At 39.5% G+C, this 18,996-nt stretch overlaps 2 protein-coding genes across 3 annotated transcripts; one reads left to right on the top strand and one right to left on the bottom strand.

Annotated features, from left to right (window-relative positions):
* Nucleotides 1–671: 671 nt before the first annotated feature.
* On the top strand, nt 672–8,411 carry caprin1a (cell cycle associated protein 1a). 2 transcript variants are annotated; one of them, XM_073465140.1, is made up of 17 exons: nt 672–819; nt 2,391–2,525; nt 3,159–3,221; nt 3,486–3,572; nt 3,879–4,120; nt 4,253–4,335; nt 4,462–4,617; nt 4,707–4,759; nt 4,882–4,965; nt 5,077–5,238; nt 5,678–5,786; nt 5,979–6,040; nt 6,351–6,482; nt 6,613–6,772; nt 7,237–7,425; nt 7,540–7,646; nt 7,792–8,411. In XM_073465140.1, the coding sequence occupies exons 2-17, from the start codon at nt 2,391–2,393 to the stop codon at nt 7,876–7,878; spliced, it is 1,911 nt and encodes a 636-aa protein (XP_073321241.1). In that variant the 5' UTR covers nt 672–819; the 3' UTR covers nt 7,879–8,411. The 2 variants fall into 2 exon arrangements, with proteins under 2 accessions (XP_073321241.1, XP_073321240.1); XM_073465139.1 differs by having other exon boundaries at nt 729–819; nt 5,976–6,040; nt 7,792–8,196.
* A 287-nt stretch (nt 8,412–8,698) lies between these two features.
* Nucleotides 8,699–15,964, bottom strand: nucb2a (nucleobindin 2a). Its single transcript, XM_073465141.1, has 13 exons — nt 15,834–15,964; nt 15,304–15,444; nt 14,581–14,688; nt 14,090–14,222; nt 13,837–13,940; nt 12,256–12,441; nt 12,002–12,092; nt 11,848–11,906; nt 11,673–11,765; nt 11,493–11,582; nt 11,202–11,372; nt 11,000–11,060; nt 8,699–10,905 (listed from the first exon to the last, which is right to left on the bottom strand). The coding sequence occupies exons 1-13, from the start codon at nt 15,855–15,857 to the stop codon at nt 10,682–10,684; spliced, it is 1,485 nt and encodes a 494-aa protein (XP_073321242.1). The 5' UTR covers nt 15,858–15,964; the 3' UTR covers nt 8,699–10,681.
* Nucleotides 15,965–18,996: the final 3,032 nt, after the last annotated feature.

The raw sequence follows: 18,996 nt of genomic DNA on the forward strand, positions 1-18,996 counted from the left end.
AAGAAAAGTTGATTTTTGAGTCTAATTCCCAACTCATCAAACAATGACGCTCTGGGTCAAAAACTGAGGCTTTGGGGTGTTGGACGGTCAGCCGCCAGTTTTTGACAAGTCGGGAATGAGACTCAAAAATCAACTTTTCTTACAAATACCACCTTTAAGTACTTTTAATACCGCTAGCTTTTACTTGTAATTGAGTAATACTTGAGTAATGTAACTTTACTCGTACTTGAGTACAGCTTGTCGGTACTCTTTCCACCGCTGGTGTACAGTGTGAAAACAGGGGGGGCTGAGCACGCAGCCCTGAGGGGCTCCAGTGTTAAGCACTGAAGTGGTAGCGCTAGACTAGACCTTCATATTGAGAATTTTTTTTTTTTTTTACAGAAAATATAACTGCCCAGTTAACAGACTACATAAAATGTTAAATGAATGAATAAAAGATTCATACCTCACTATATGTTGCTGTTGTTGTTGGGGAGAGGAGGCTTAATTAAAATCTCAGTATTTCTAAAATTCTGCTATTCAACAAATAGTCAGTCTCACATTTGACAACAAAATCAAAAAGAATAATTACTTAACACATTAATTAGGAGAATCGTCAGATCTAAGAGTAGGGTGATGACACCTTTAACCATTTTGTACATATTTTACTGTCAGGCATTCTTGAGGTTAGCAGAGGGGTCCTTGTAGCCGCTGCCGTTACCGTTAGCTCAGCAGCAGCTGGTGAGGACCTGAGCATCCTTCTAGAAGAATACCACTGGAAGTACAACATACGGACTGCTCCCATACGTTGAAATCTCTTTGAAGACAAAGAGTATAAAGGTACGGGATTCGTGTCACCACTAGCAAATGATTGTTTACCCTGTTATTTGTTCAGTAAATCGTCTTCAGTCATCTTTAGTCGAGACGACTGAACAAAACGAGTTGTCGCAGCGTCCCGAGCTGCTCTTTGTTATTCCGTTATAAACATCTTGAAACCACATATCGTTTTCTGAACACAGAATAACTGTTGTTGGTTGATTTACTTTACCTGACATCCGGTTAACTTAGGGCATTAGCCGCATAACGTTAACGAGCACGCTAGCTTTTCAGCTAACAATGGGGGGAAAAGGGAGATTAGGACCAGTGCTCTCCGCTTCGTAAACTGGTGTTTTGTTGCTAGCTAACGTTTGCCTTGCACCAGTAAAGAGCTAGCGTGTGAACGAAGCCAAAAAAAGATGAGTTTACAACCTCAGCTGACAGTACGTTACTTACGCGTTAGCTGTTTCATTAGCTAGTCGCGTATTGTTAGCATCCGCCAATAAGGTTAGCCGATGTCTCCAAGGGAGCTAAGGTGTTTAACTTTGAATACAAGGCCGACATTTTAACTTGTGTTAACGCAAACTTCCTCTGGCAAATTCCCGATTTCACGCTAATTCACGCTCGTTTTATGTATGCAACCCCAACTAAGCATGTTATTACTGAGCGGCTAACATTTCCTCATGCCTCAGGGGGAACAGTTAACCATAATCGGTTTTATGCCGTCTTTGATTCGCTGCTCAAATCAAAGACGGGTTGATTTGCTCGATCACGTCGCTATCACTTCCCATGGCCCAGTGTTGTCCGTTTGAGTCCAGCACTGTGGGAAACACACCAATGTTACTGCATAACATCATCCTCGGTAACCTCAATGTCGGATCTATTTATATGAATCATCAGTTCATCGTCAGGTGGCTGTCGTCCCAGTTAGAGTAAATATTGTTAGTAATGTTTACATAAAACGGAAAAGGACAGGGTAATACTGCAGATAGGGAAAAGTAGCTGTGAGCAGCTTTTTTTTAGGATTAAAGAAGGGTTTATTAGTGTTTGATTAGCCTCTCAGATACATGTACACACACACATCTATACAGACGTCCATAGCTCCAGTAGAAATGCGCTTTTCTAAAAAATCAGATGATCTCAGTGTCACCTTGTATGGACGCCACAAACAGCTTATAAAGCAATGATAATTTTAACATTCTAATTTAAATAACCCAGACCCATGTCTATATATGTATCTGCCACGTGTATCAGTAATAAATACCCAAATTGGAGTCAAAATTCCCCCCACCTGCCTCTTCAGCTAAAGTAATTACAGAAAGATGATCTGAGATATTTCATATGATGTATTTTGGGCAACTATAGATTTCTCCCTTTTCACTCTGGTTGTTTTAAAAGTATTAACTGTCTATACACTGCAGTGTATAACTTTAATTAGAACAGAGCAGTCCAAGCAAAAGATGGGTTTCTAATTTTATAGTCTCTACCTCTGCTCAGGTCTGAAGTTACACTTGCCTGTGCTTATTCCTTCTAGTAGTGAACACAAATTTGGATGTATTTCCAACAATTTCATATATTACATTTTCTCCCTTTAGATGCCTTCAGCGATGGTTGGAAACAGTGCTGTCCAGTCTGCCATTCCAGAGCTGGGAAATGGAAGTCATTGTGAGACGATGAAACAGGTTCTTGGTGTGGTTGAAAAGAAGGTTCGGAACATGGAAAAGAAAAAGGTATCTGTATTTTAATAAAAAATTAAGGTGTGTCATCGCATTGCCTTCTGTTTAAGCAGGATGTTAGAGTTGATATTTTTCTATAGCATAAGATATGACATAATTATCCTTTTTACCGATGTGGGAAAACAGAGTTGAAGGCCTCTAACAGTATTTTGAATGTTTGAGGAGAAATGGGAGAGTAGGTACTGTATGCCAATGGGTTATTAAGTGTTTCCTTCAGGTATATGCTGAATGCACCTCCATGAACAGAACTGAGCCTGTCCCTGGTTTCTGTGCTGGCAAAACATAGCATCTTGGTCAGAAACTTCTCTGCCTTTGCACCTAAATATGCTATATTTAGATTTTCAAGACTCAAGAGAGAGTCTTCTCCAATTTGCTCCACATAGTATACAGCAGCAATTCTCTTGTCTGTCTTTGTAACAATCCTAGGTCCATTTTGTACTTATCACTATAATTTGAGTCTGGAAAATAATGGATTCTTTTTGAGTAGATACACTTATAAAAGCACATTGACAACTAAGTCTCTCAGCCCCGAATGTGTGAGAGATCAATTTCTCTTAATCGAGGAAGTGATTTGTTTTTAGCCTGTTGTTTTATATTGTATCTTAAACCTTCTCAATATTCTTACAGTCCAAACTGGATGACTATCAGGCAAAGAAGGATAAGGGAGAAAGTCTGAATCAAGATCAACTGGTAAGCTAAGAAAATTGAAGTCAATATATCAGTTATTTTATTGCAGTCTGTTGTGAATTTTATGCAGTACAATCTAACACACCTACATGAAAATATATGAGAAATGAAACGGAAATATTATCATTTTGCCTGGATCAAAATCCCATCAGTGTTCTCTCACATGTTGGAAAACAGTGCACCTTTATCTGTTACTCTGTGATGTTCTGTTTGAGGGAAATCATTTCTAAAGTGATATACAAATCTACATTTTCTTTCCAACTTTAGGAAGCCTTGGCAAAGTACCAAGAGATCACCAACAATCTTGAGTTTGCTCGAGAATTGCAGAAGAGCTTCCTGGCGTTGGGCCAAGAGGTGAGTCCTGAGTTACTATTGTTCTCATAGCCAAACATCAGGAAACCCTTTATTCCTTCTCAGTCCTAAGTCTTTTTAAAAGCAAATTCTATATCAAGAGCTTACAAATATCCTGGTTATCACTACCTGTTGTAACTGATGTCATACTCCAGGGACGAGACTTGTGGCTGTGCATCCTAACAACCCCACATGACAAGAATTCACAGAATACTTACAGCCTCAGAAACGCTTGTAATATCAGATGATGGGGATGTGATTTGTTCTGAAAACCTTGTGCACTGAAACATGTCTGACTGCGGTGTTCAGGTACAAAAGGCGGTGAAGAAGTCTGCAAGACGGGAACAGCTGCAGCGGGAGGAGGGTGAACAACGGCGGCTGAAGACGGTTTTGGAGCTTCAGTTTTTATTGGACCAGATGGGAGAGGACAGTGTCAGGCAGGAGCTTAAACGGTCTGATGCTACTGGTTCACCTTTGCTCACTGACGCTGACCTCACATCCCTGGATGAGTTTTACAAACTGGTGGGACCTGATAGGAACTATGATGTCAGGTATGAGACTGCCCGTGCTTCTATTATTTAAGTGTGCATACGTTTTTACCTGTTCACTGTGTAAGGATACTGAAACAGACGACCAACAGGACAGCAGCAGATTATATTTTTACCCTGTTGTGTAACATACAGGTTGACTGATCAATATGAGGAGGCCTCAGTACACTTGTGGGAACTGCTTGAGGGCAGAGACAAGGCTGTTGCAGGGACCACATGTAAGTATTTACAATTCTTGATCCCCCACCTCACAAACACAACTAATTAGTTGATCCTTGTACAGTATATGTATGTCATTAAGTCATGCTTTTGTTCTCTGACTTGCCACCTTGTCTTTGTTTCAGACAAGTCACTGAAGGACACTCTGGATAAAGTGCTGCTGAGTGGTTACTTTGACAGAGCACAAACTCATCAGAATGGGACGTGCGAGGAGGAAGAGGAACCAGAGGAACAGACAGTGGTGGCTGAGGTTAAGGCTGTAAAGCAGCCATCAGAACCTGGTAACTAACAGCACATTGGCAGTACATGTGTGAGATATTTCTTTGACCCTTTTTCAAAAACTCTCCTCACACTTGCTTCTTTTCTCCAGAAGGAACAGCTACTGAAAAATACACTGAGGCAGTTAAAGTGGAAACCACAGAGGTGAGATTTCTTTGAGTATTGCTTATATGCTGCATAACAACCTTACATAAATCTCAACTTGGTAGTAGTTAAAGCTGTTTTTTCTGTTGTATATAATTTTCTTACATTTTCTTGTTTTATAGTTTGTAAACAGACAGTTCATTCCAGAAACAACGTACAGCAGTACAGACAAAGACCAAGTGGAGGAGTGGACAGTGGAGGCTCAGGTATGCTGCACTACGGCATCACTACAGTACTTTATGCCTTAATACATATTTCAACAACCTTGTATTTGTGCACTCTAATGTGATTGTCACATGTGTCTGTGTGTTGAATAGATGGTGAATTCCCTCCAGCACCAGCCCCCTGCCCAGCTGGCTACAGAACCAACCGTTGCTGTGGACCACGGCCCTCCAAATCCAACCAGTGACCCAGTGGTCAGAAAGCAGGCAGTGCAAGACCTCATGGCCCAGATGCAAGGGACATACAACTTCATGCAGGTAAAGAGGTCCAGTAGATACTATAGTGTCCAGCTCAGTGCTGTTACTACTTACAAATGGACACTTAATGTGTTATTCACACATTGAGATAACTAATTGATTAATTTAGTGAAAACTGTCTCCATTCACAGAGGTCAGGTACAGAAAGTGTGGACCCACTTGTTGTAAAATAATGCTTGAGATAAATCTAATAAAAAAACAACTCGAGGAGAAGAATTCAAGTACAATCAGATCAGGATAAGCTCTCTCATAAAAGTATATTTTATGAGATATGAAAGATGACACTGCAGCAGTCAGTCGGATTTTCTCAGCAGCTCATTTCAAAGCCTTGAGTAGGGTGAACCCAGATCCTTCAGTTAAAGTGCTCAAACTTACCTTGTTAAACCACTAACCTGATCAATGACCCAACAATACGTTTACTTTTGTTTGGCTCTTCTAGGACTCCATGTTGGAGTTTGACGGCCAGGCTCTGGACCCAGCCATTGTGTCCGCCCAGCCGATGAAGCCTGGGCAGACTGTTGACCTACAGCAGATGGGCTGTCCTCCAAGTGAGTGAGAGTTCATTTACCGTGACTCTGATTTACAGATTCCCCCACAGATTCTACTGAGTAGTGTCTGGTTGCTGTTTTCTGATGTGGATATATTAGGCTAAAAGCATAATGAACCTGTTTGTGTTTTTTTCCTTAAGTTTAGTCTAAAGTTTAAACTTTTTTCTTTGTTTTAAATTTTCTTCCAAGCAGCCCTCTCAGAGTCCAGACTTCCCCCAACAAGTGCAGTGTCTGGACCACAGGAATCCTCACAAGTAAGTAGAATGGCAACCAAGTGGTTGGTTGCTTTGATTTGGCTGTAAGAGCAGTATTTCCATTGAATAACAAGAGTAGTACAGGTTATTTCTTGTATTATATTTCTAGAAGCTTTGCTGGTGAAGTAAATGTGATGCTGTCTGACATGTTGTGATATTTCATACTGTGTATTAAAGGGAGATTTTGAATTCATTTGGATATGATAATAAGGTAGAAAGAAGTTATAAGGTGTAAAATCTGTCTCTCCCACGAACTCTCCGTAGTCCTAGGTTCCTTGCCTTCTTATTTCCCTCCTACCTCCCTCCCCAGGGCTCGATGTCTCTGTCGTCTGAGCAGTCCCCCGCCCCATGTTCCCTGTCCTCTGCCTTTCCACCTGTCTCCAAACCCCCCCACACTGGAGGCATCAATGTCAACGCAGCACCCTTCCAGTCAGTTCAAGCGGTACGCCTTCTATCTGGGTCCAGTTAAACAATGTGAACGTGACCCTGTTTGGAAACTCTGAGGATGTTGTATAGAAATCGGGATATTGTTTTGATTCGGACAGACAGAAAACTTTTGTTTCCCTTTTCAGGTATTTAATCTGAATGCACCTGTACCTCCAGCCACTGATGGTCAAGCAGATCCTCTGAAGCAGCCCAGCCAGTTCCCTGGTGGCTATGGACCGGGCTTTAGCAGCCAGTCAGAAAGTACTGTAGACCAACCTGACATCCCACAGGAGACATTACAGTCAGGTGAGGGTACAGCTTTGGCTGATTGCATTATAATACATTGGAAAAGCTGGTGTTGACATTGCTTGGCATCATCTCTACATTGTCCCGACAGCGTATGACTTGCAGTCATTCACAACAGCAGCTAAGACCTGATCAGCTAACTCATTTGCAGTGTAGCTGGTGACAGAAAATGCTGTGTTTATTTTTCCTTCACATTACCATCAAAATGGAATTGATTTGATTTAGTATCAAAATGACTCATCAGACCAATAGCCCCTTTCTGCAAGCTGCATTTATGAGACTAAAATGTCCGACTTTTAAGTTGACTTAAACTTGATTTAAATAAAAAAGCAGAATGAGCTTGGCTGTATATGAGAAACTCTGACAAGGGCACTTGAAGTAAGAGACTAAATTAAAAATATATAATAAAAAAGAAATGAAACACTATACTTACAAAATCTTCTGTCTTGTATGCTTTTGTCCAGTTGTCGGTGGCTTCCAGCCCCAAGACCCGGTCATGCCCTCAGCAGGCGGCCATGAAGAGTCTTCTCCAGCCGCAGGGTTTGGACAGCCGGGACAGTCCTTCTACAACAGCAGGGCTGTGCCCAGGGGTGGACCCAGGAATGGCCGTGGCATGATGAACGGATACCGGGGCTCCTCCAATGGATTTAGAGGTACGAGCATCAGACAGTATTTTACAGAGATCCGACAGTCATGTTGCCTCATGATTCTTTGTAATGACACAATACATGTAGTACACTGTTGATTCAAATGCTTCTTGTCATCAGGGGGATATGAAGGCTATCGCCCCCCTTTCTCAAATGCTCCCAGCAGTGGTTATGGTCAAACCCAATTTAACACGTCCCGGGACTATTCCAATAACACCTACCAGCGGGTAAGATTAACTTTCATTATTAATGTAAATACACTTTACGTACCCAAAAAGCTCAAACATCTTAACATCTGTTATTCACTATTTTTATTCTTAAATGTGTAAGAATGTAAGGGTAGTTATTGTAAATCTTTGTTGTTTATTCAAGGAGGGATATCAGCAAAACTACAAGCGGGGAGCTGCCCAAGGACCTCGAGGTTTGTCTCGAGGAAATGCTCAAGCAATGCGATCCTAAAAGGTCCTCAAGACCATCAAGTTGCGCCACGTTTAACATTCAGGTTCTTTGAATGTGTTTGCCCCAGCTCACTTTTATAACAATGTTTCCTTTCTCATTGGTAATCTTATTTTTTTAACTCCTGGCCTACTTATCAGATTCAACCTGCTTTGGTCTGTCTAGATCCTCTTAATGTTTTAACACAAAAATGCTGAACTTCACCACATGTAGGATTATCAGCAAGTTTGTGTGATATAAAACAACAAATAGATATTCCTGTAAACTTGAAAGATTTCATTAATTTATTTTTTGTACAAAATAAATGCAAAAAATACCCTGCCACTGTCGATCTGATTCCATGAGAAGGATTTTCTTCTGCCCTGTGCTGTCAGCCACTTTTTCCTCTTGATCTTATAATTTTCATAAAGCCATTTAATGTTTTTTTTTGTTCTTCTTTGTTTTATTTTTTACCCCTCTGTCACCTCCTGCGCCATCACCTCTTTGTACGCTGATGTTATTGGTTGAGACTGTTTCAATAAAGTTGTGTTCTATTACCCTCCGTGTAAGGATACTACCTTCCTGCTTTAGTGTGTATTTGAGTATCTAGGTTCTGATATTTTAATTGTATATGATTTTATATGCCAGGTTGGTGGTAGTGGTTTAGAGAGACGGGTGCTGCATGTCACTGAGCCCTTCAAACCAATGACCGATACTACTGCCAGTAGTCTGGTCTTCTCACACATGGCCAATGTATGCATGGATGTCCGTACTTAACTGTTGTTTTACATTGTAATGTAAGAGTTTGAGTCAATCATCAAGTGATGAAATCTGTTACACAAACTGAAAGGTCATGACTGTTTTATTGTCTTGAACTGAGGCGTACAGTATTGTCAAATGACTGTATCAGCAAGTCAGCGGAAAACACTGTAAAGTTTGTGCAAATTATGATGCAGTTTTGTCTCAAAGGAACACTTGGCACACAGAAATCAAATGACACTACAAAAATACAACAGTATGTATTCCATGTCTTAATTATGTAGAAGATAAAACCATAATAAGGCAGACCTGTTATTTCACCGTATTCAATTGAAGCCTTCTTCTGTACAAAGTGCCAATAAGTCAACAGCTGTTTGCCATGACCACAATATGCCAGCTAGAAGAAACCACAACATGAAATGAAGAAAGCAACCTGGATAGCACAGCGACAACACCAAACTGGTTATCTGGGGGAAAATATGCCATGCAAAGACATTCTTTAAATTAGGACCAAGTAAAATACATCAACTATAATGATGTGAACTGAATGCAAATCCATGATATCACATTTTGACTTCAACAGACAATAAAAAGACACTGGTAATATCAGATGCAGCTCTTATTGACTCAGAGGTTTGCCCCTTTAATTAATGTAACTAATTTTAACAAATCCAGCTGTTGCTCAAACAAAACACTTTGACAAGCATATAGGAAGAGCAGAGTAAAAGTCTACACCTTAACTGACAAGATGAGCTTAACATCTTCAAAACCTTTATTAAAAAAATTTAAAATCATGATCAATTATGATCAACTCATAAATAAACATGTCACATACACATTTTGTGCATGAACAACAGACCAAAACCGAACTTCCAATCATACCATAAAATAAGCATCTGAAGGGCTGTGATGAAGTTGGGGAAAATATTTGTCGAATGGGGGGTACTTTATTTGTTCCCTTTAAGTCTCTCTGTATTTAAAGAACCAAGCACCTTTATTTATTCCAACATCAAAGTCAGTGGAGAGCAGCTGCAGTGTGGCCCCAAAATGGCCATTTTCTGTAGAACTGAACCTGATGTCTTATGTGACTATATGCATGAAAAGATGTTTCATTGGAGGTAACAGCTGACTTAGTTATTACAGCAACAGGAATCAACATTAAGAAAGTAGCAAAAGTTTTTGTTGATTTCTTGACAAAAGTAAAGGACTCTGAACCACGTGGCTTCATGAGGGCATTTCTGGTTAAAAGATCCTAATATGTGGTGATGGTTTCAGCTGAAGATGATCGAAATAATAATGTTTACAACAAAGGTCTGACTGAACCTTTGTGGATTACAGTAAGATGATACTGTACCTTTCTGCATCAAGAAGTCCTTACTTTTTTAAGTGAAATGGTTTCAGTTAGGACATTAAATCCTCTATACTGGTTGCAATGACTTGAGTGCCTCTTTGATAGAAAATTTTAAAAATGTCTCTTGCACTCAATTTCTAAAATGTTTGACACAGTCCAGCGAAATAAATTCCCCCACAAGTCACACATGTAAACTAATCATTTTTTAAAAAAAAGATGTATGGGGTAATTTGAGTCATCAGGTCTGAAAATCAAAGTCAATTAAATTAAAACACCTCAATAGCTGCACTGCAAATATCCAACAGGCTCAGGTTGATGTCATCTTAGAGGTTCTGTAATTTAAACAGCAAACAGCAGGACATAACAGCTCACCAAGATTATATTTTTTGTATAATCTTTACCAAACATTCGTAATAATTTCTAATGCAATCAAACACAACTCCTCGAAATGCTTGTATGACCATTTTAAGATGTACGTCCTTGGTTGGTTTACTATTGTAATTCCGGAATGTAATCTGAGGATTACAGTTATTATCGAACACTGGCGTCATTCAACAGGGATTCCTTTTGTGCTGCTCTCCATCTCAAGTATCCTCCAAACCCCCAAGTCATGCTGGTTAAAGAGACCTAATACTCAGGGACTGCTCCTCTGCACGTTGGAGGGGAGGAGGTGCTGCAAAAGTCTGGTGGTGAAGGTTCAAGTTCTGACAGTTTTGTTTATGGCAGGTTATGCTCGCCTTGTGCAGCTTCATGGTGGCCTGGTGGCAGATCCTGGTGTGTCTGGGGGAGACCGTGCTGGTCTAGGACTTGATTTTGCTGTTCATGGTGTTCTTGAGGTGTATCCTGAGGAACTTGCTGTGCAGGTTGATGCTCTTGTGGTTGGGCCTCTTGTTCAAAATGCAGCTGGTTGTCATGTTCCTCTGGGATAATATTTCCTTCAACTGTAACAAAGAGGCAGTTTTGTGTTCTCAGAGATCAGCCTATAAGATCAAATGCCTATCAAAAGACAAACAAAATGGGGCAATTGATCCTTACCATGAACCTCTGGAGGGGGTTCTACCTTCTGTGATTTCAGCCGCTCCATATGCTCAACTGCCTGTAACAATGAGTAGTTTTTTATTTGATTATTTATTTAGAAGACACAACTGCTATTCTCTTATAACCCTACAGCATCAGAGTAATCCTACTGTAGCAAACCGTGTCCCCAACTAAAATATAACAGTATACCCCTCATTACCTGTTGCAGCTCAATTTTCTGTGCATTAAGCTGCTCCTGTTGTCTCTCTAGCTCATCCCTCTGTTTCTGGAGGTCAACAGCCTTCAGGTTGAGGTCCTGTTCCTGCTGAGCGAGATGCTCCTCAAACTCTCTCATCTCTTCGTCTGTGTACGCCTGGTTCTGCTCCAGAGTCTGAGGGACACGCAAAGTGGATGTGACACCTACTATTACACTACTTCTTGTAACAAAATGGTTTTAGGATTACATTACTCTTTAATAACCTCAACATACTAAAAATATGTTATGTCTTACCTCCCAGCTATCTGGCTCCAAGAATTCTTTTTTCTTTGTAGCAACCAGGAATTCATCTAAAGAGACCAGCCTGTCTTTGTTAGAATCCACCTGTGAGGAAGACAGGAGCAGCAGGCTTTATGCAAAGAAATCTATTACAAATGCAATTTCATAAAAATAGGTTCCCGAGTGTAACTGTACCTCATTCATGACATGCTCCCTCATACGTAGCCTCTCTTCCTCCATCTCCACCATATCATCCTCTTCATTTGTGGGGTCATAAATTTTTTCCAACTAAAATCACAGAAACAAACAGTCAGTGCAAATACCATAAACTGAAACATGACTGATTTAATTTTAAATGGCACGGCTTTACCTCTTTGGTGAAGAGTGCCTCCAGTTCCTGTTCATCAAAAAAGCCATCTCCATTGGTATCTGCATTATTAAGAAAAAGTGAACAAATACACCATTATCTGTTAAATTACTCAGGACTGAATAAATGGACTGTTGTTGGATGTTAAAGATCTTACCATGCAGGTTGAAAAAGGTCTTGGGGTCAAAATCTTCAGGGTCTAAGCCATCAGCCTCCTCCCACACCTCCTTCAGTTGATTCTGGCTACCCTGCAACATGGAAGCAAAATTATAGCTTTATAAATAAAACTCAAACCAAACTAAACTTCTGAAACTTTTGAAAAATCTCGACTAAAAATTGCAAGAGGAAATTAGACGCTTCATTGGCTGAAACAAACTGTATCATGTCTGTGTGCGCCTAAATCAGACTAACCGGGTGGTTGACTTTAGGGTGGTCAGCATGCTTCTTCCTCATCTCCTCATAGTGCTCCTCTTCTTTCTTTCTATCGTCCTCGTCCAGTGTTTTCAGGTGTTCCCGTCTGTCGTGCTCTTTCATCATTTCATATCTCTTGAACTCGTCGTGTCTCTCTTTGTCATAGTTCTCCAGATCTTTAGTGGCCTTGATGCAGGAGAAAACAAATTAAATCCAGCTCTACTAAATCCACCCAGTTTATAGTTAGTTTAGTGCAATAGTCACAAATGCAACTCCATCTTATCATGTTGCATTCACCTGCAAACTAAACTTATTATACTGCCTCCTACATTCAGCATACTGTACTGTTTACTTAGGCTCCATTAATTTTCGGTTTCATTATGGAATCAAAAGCAACTTGTAAAGATGTCAAATGTACTTGAGATAGTCAATCCATCATAGTGAACATCATGTCTGAAATAATTAATCAAAGTCATTTTATCATTGTGCAAGCTGATAAGAAAACATTTGCAGGTTCTACAGCATGTAGCATGTGCTCATGGAAGACTCCAATATCTAGAATATCCAGGTCAACTGCTCTACATTATATTTGTCTGCTCTTATGTTACAAGATGTATGGATTAAAATATACACTCAGTGACCACTTTAATAGGTATAACTGTACAATCTGATGCAATTCAATACAATACCCCTTGATCTATCTTTGCTAAACTTTTTTTTTGTTGACATTGTTGGAAATGCATAAATTCAATTACATTGCTGAGGTCATAGTTAAAGGTGGTGTTGGACTGGACTACATCCTTTCTAGGGGTGTTTCTAATTTTTTTGTCCTCCTTATGTCACACATGAGAGAGGCAGAATATTACAAACACCTATGAAATATAATGTAGCCTGGTATAACAAGATCCTAACTATGACCACAGTGCTAAAACATACAGTATATTTACATTACCAATTCTCAAACAGTGTCAGCAAACTGACCATTATTTTACATCATAACAGTAAACCCTGTGACACATCAGTTGTAATGGATTGGATTCGACTCTATCAGTGTAGCTAATAAAGTGGCAATTGAGTGTATATAAAAAATCTAAAAAAAAAAGTATATGAAGTGCATTTTGAAATCATCAACAAGAAATGGAACTGCCCTTGAACATCAGTTAAGATACAGGAGCCTAAACGTTTCCACTTTTGCAAAATATCTTGTCAATTTTGCTAATAATGAAGCTGAAGAAGGTACTGCAGACTCCCATAATGAAAGTTATTTTCTCCACGTCTACAACTAGCCTTCCTTCACTTACTGGATTTAGAGCTGTCTACAATCCACAAAACCCATGGTCGTTCTTTAGCCATCATTGGTGCCTTACAAATAAATTATTTGTGCGAGCTCCAGCTTTAACTTCTCTATACTTCAGCACTTTATTGTGCACAACATTTCTGTTAAGTGTGTTCTTAAAATCTGCCTTATAAATGTTGCCCAGTTAATTACTACAAAAGGTCAATGGTAGTTTAAATAATTGTATTAGTGTACTTCTGTCCCAAATTTAACATTTTTATGGCATAATGTGCAGTGAGACTTACAGATCTGATGAGCCGATCCAGGTCATCCACCTCAAATGTGTGTGGGTTCATGTGGTTCAAGTACTCAAACTGTTTCAACAAAGCCTGGTGGTCCACTGCGATGTCTATCCAGGGAATAATTGATGAAAAAGATGAAAACATACACCGATACATAACAGTATTTTTTATTATAATCTATTTACCTCTAATGTGCTATTTTAGCTGTAGAATTGTACTCAATCAAAATGAAATATAAATTCTGTTGCAAACATACCATTTCCTCCTTCAAGGTCTTGCTTGGCCTTAATGAGAGTCCGGAGTCGGTTCACCTCCTGCCTCTTCAACTCATCCAGTTTAGTTCTGACATGATGGCTGACAAAGTCCAGCTCTTTGGCCAGCTTACCTTGCTGTATTATATATGAATGATGGAAAAGTACATGTTATTCAACAGTTACGGTTGTAGTAGTTAATGTGATGAATAAATCCATTTATTAAACATTTCACTAAATAATGTTGATTTTTAGCATTCTGTAAACCTAAAATGAATGATGCAGTGGACCAAACTCAAAAAAAGAAGAAGAAAAACTATAGGTAGATTGTTTTTTATTAACCCAAAATATCCATGGTTTCCCCAGAAGATTAATCACATTCTTGGACAAGTGAAAGCCCTTAATTCATCATTCAGAGTACTGATTTGCTAACAGTTTACCCAATGCTGATGGAAAACTGCTGATAAAACTAAACAAAAGAAAAGAGGTAGGATACCTTGATGTCTTCCATGTCTGTGTTGTGGAGCTTTTCTCTGAAATGCTGATCTTTCTCTAGAAAATCAATGACTTCCCTGAGGTAGCGGTCATAGTGGAGTCCAGTGTCCTATAAAATGTAACAAATCAAACATCACTTAAAAACTCTTCTCTCTAAACTACAGTATATACTATATAACAACACATTATTATAAGCACTTCTGTGAGAGGGCTGATTTACTGAAGACTGATTAACTGAGTGACAGGATATTTTGCTTTAATGGAATATGTGTCAGCTGACAGATGTTTGATGTAGAGATGACAGGTTTTTACCATGCATGTCTACAACTGTATTCTGCCTCCAATAAATGATCTATGCTATAAAAAGAAAAATTAATGCCCATCAAAAGTTAACACACATTCTTGAATCTGTGTACTCCATCTGACCTCAAGCTGCCCCCAAAAATGAAGTACTCAAAATGAAGATCTAGAAAAGAAAGGCCAGAAATAAATAATATATTTGAGAAGCTGTAATGAGCAAAAATGTGTGAGTTGTGGTCATGTAACAATTAATCTATCATCAAAGCCAGATCAAAATGTAGATGCCCAGTACTAAAGTACCACAGCAGAGGTATTTAGAGTGTACCTACCATGATTGTAACACAAGAGAACAGGAATTAACGTACGCTTTGTGATCAAGTTTCAACCACACACAGAGATGTGTATACATCTTGTATCTTCTTACCACACTGGCTGGAGGCTCTTCAGGTGTTTTCTCTGGCTCTTTCACTTTTGTCTTATCAATACTGATAGGGACTCCCTCTAAACACAGCAGCTGGACCAGCACCAGTGCCAAGCCGGTGACAAGGGCCCGACTCCAGCACATCTGGAAATGAGATACATAAACGTTTACATTAGCTGCAGTATCATTAACATTATACAGTATGTGAAGAAAACCAGTCAACGTGTCTCTGGGTATACAAGGGTCGTAATGCGGCCGGCTTCCCCATTTGCTCTTCCTCAAAACAGCTCTTCTAGCCGACATGGGTGGTACATTACTGGCTAGCTAATAATCTCAAGTGGAAGCTGTTGGTGTTAGCATTAGCATTAGCACTGCCACTGACAGATTTGGCTAATGAGAATCAAGCACCAGAGCTACTCATGTCTGCTGTCAGTCTGAGCACCGCCGCTAACGTTATATGTCCACGACACTAAACGTATCGTTAAACGCTTCCCTAAATAGCAACATATAAATGCGTCCCTTTGTATACTCACTTTATTATGAATCACGGACCTCATACGCTCTGCTTTACTCCCGTCGCTTCCTCACAGCTGGGAATTGTGTCGGCAGCTAGCTCGCTAGTCAGCACGGTAGGTTGTGAGGGTGGTTGAGTTAACCGCAGTGGTCAGTTCAGCTTTCTGTCTAGCAAGTTGCGTTGCACCGAATCGTACGTGGCGACATGACGACGGAGCAGGTGGGCGGTTCCTACCTATTTCTGATCGAATCAATTACAGTAATTTGAAAGAGTGAAGGTCAGGATACACGTGATGCAGAGAAGATAAAGCTATACATGCTGGATGATAAATTATGGTTCTTTTTGTGGACAGTCCTTTTTCTCAGTATCATTGTCTTTTTTTCCCCCCTTTCAAGAAGTATCTGCACATCTGTCTTGTTTCATATTCTGGGGGGAAAAAAGGATGCTGTAGAACTGACTTACAGGTACACATCAAATAGTAATTTGCTGTACAAGTGGTGGTAAAAGTAGGCTATTCAAATTCTAAAAAACAGATATCACAGGAGAAGAAAGAAGAAGAAAAAATTCATTATACTCAAATTATAAGTCTTACATTCAAAATGTTGCTTACCGGTATGTCGAGCGGCTACATATGTATAATCAGAAAAAAATATTAAAAGTAGAAGTACGCACTACGCAGGCTTTATTCGTAAGTTCCTTCTGCTTAAATGGCCTGGGTTTAAACTTTTTAATGATAGAAGACTGTTTTCGTGCTTAGAAACATCCGTAACTAATGACTGGACACTAACAAAATGGCCAGAGGGCCAGAATGAGGTTGGTGTAGGGCCGCCAGTTGAATGTAACATTATAATATTGGATTATTAATTGTACTGATGCATTACTGCATTTTATGTTGCAGCTAATAAAGGTGGAGCTAATTTTAACTAATAGAAAGCGTTTCATAAACTAATTATATCGATTGTTTGTATGTAAAATCCTAATCTGTAGAGTATCTTGTGGCTAACAAATAGATGTAGGGACGTAGAATTACAGAGGATTAGGTTATACATGACTAACATATAAGTACTTCAAAATTGCACTTAATTACATGTACAGCACTACATTTTAGAAAAGTTAAGTAAAAACAAACTTTTTCGACTCAGCTCAAGAAGCAGCAGTCTGTGATTAATGGGTTCGAGTTCACCTCTCACCTCAGCCCCGCTCAGTGTGCTCATGGGGACATCTTACATGGAACCTCGTGGCTGTACTTACAGATGGTTGTACTCCTCTCGATGCACTCTGCAGCCCGCACAGGCAGATTAAACCAGAGCTTCTGTAAGCTTCCTGAAGACCCTCAAAGAAATTGCAATAATTAATGTAAGCAATCCTAAAGAAGAAAACACTTTTATTTTCTTGATTACTATTGATTATTTGCAAACACCAAAATTTACAGGTCTTATGTCCTGTAATCCTGTACGTACATTATCTGGATATTTACATCTTGGAATCTCAATGAAACAGTTAGTAAAGAATTTGATTTTTAAGAGTCATTTATCAATTAATTAAATTCACATGATTCATTGTAAACACACAGCTTTCACTGTCATCAGATGGAACTGAATCAAAAAGCTGCTCCCTAGTTAGTCATTAGGGGGCACAAGCGCTTTGACACAACAGAGAGTGAAAGTTGGTCAAAGTTACAGCTTGTACAAGTGCAGTCACACGAGCTATGAGTACCTCACATTGTCATTGATAAATGATCAGGTGGCTGCGGCTCAGGAGGTAGAACAGGTCATCCACTAATCACAGAGTTGACAGTTTGATCCCCCAAGTGTCCACTGAACCCTAGATTTCTGCCATCAGTGTCTAACTGTGTGTGAATGAGAGGCACCGTGTTAGGCGCTTTGGTTAAGATATATGATACATATACTGTATATATGACATGTATAACTGAAGAGCTGACATCTATTCTAGCTTCACTGTTCAAATATGTTGGAAGACACAGTAGATAATGATTAAAACTGGATCTGGAACATATTTATTCACTTTGTTGCTCTGTTCATTGAGTTTTATTATAAACAATAAAAAGTACGGATTTAAAAAAGATTTAAACTAAGTTCCAATGAGATGCCCTCTTGTTTTAACAGCTACTTGGAGCAGCTTGGATAAAGGGCATACATCTGTTGGCCAGGAGTTGTAAAAACATTGGCTTTCTTCTTGAACTATGGGTGCTAATAAAAGTCCAGAAAGTCTACTTCTAAACCTTGGCAAGTACAGCAAGACAATGAATCTAATTTTTATCTGGATCAGTTGGCTTATGACTAAATATAACATCCTTGCCCTGTAGGTGTCAGTGTATTAGTTCAATGGACTGGAAGGCAATTAATCATTGTCTTTGATCATAACTAACATGGACAGTGAAAGAAAGCTTTTGAGTAGATGTGAAAGATCAGCACTTCTTTTTCATCAACAACTATACGATAATTACATATGCCACATAATTAGCAGGAGAAAGCTGTCTTAATATTACTCTACACTGTGTGTGGTTAATAATTCAGACCCTTTGAGACACCTGTGCACGCTCATTTATATACCTTACCCTACTCAGATTAAGGGATTACTTGTTCAGCATTTAGAAAGGATACTATTGATTTCCTATGTGGGTATTTGCTGGACAGATTATGACCCAAACTATTCCAAGCTGAAAAGTCAGAAAACAACAAGAGAATCTTTATTATATTTTCTGCTCAGCACCTTTAGTAAGCTGTGATTCAGCAGGAGGAGGCTCTCTGAGGAGAAGACAATAACATTGAGTCACCTTGCTGCATTGTGAGCCTCTGGCAGCCGAGAGGCAGGAATCAGCAGCAGTAGCAGCAGAGATCACACTGCAGAGCTGCACTGGACTGCGCATCAACTATGTGTGCATTTGTGTGTAAATTACTATATATAAATGGATGTGTGTGTGTAGCAGGGATGATGATTAATCATAGCAAGGTCAAATAACAGCAACTGAGTGAGGATACCAGATGATTACACTGCAGAATGTAAGATGTGCAGCTATCCTGCATGCGCTTCATTTTGCAGACTGGTTGTGAAATTACACCAAGTTTAAGTACAGCAATATCAATAATACAGCGTTATTATTGATTAATGCGGACAGTATTTATGCTTGTTGCAGATCTCTGCCAATGACTCCCAAAAAA

Source organism: Pagrus major, chromosome 4, assembly GCF_040436345.1.
Source record: "Pagrus major chromosome 4, Pma_NU_1.0".
Classification (NCBI taxonomy): Eukaryota; Metazoa; Chordata; class Actinopteri; order Spariformes; family Sparidae; genus Pagrus; species Pagrus major.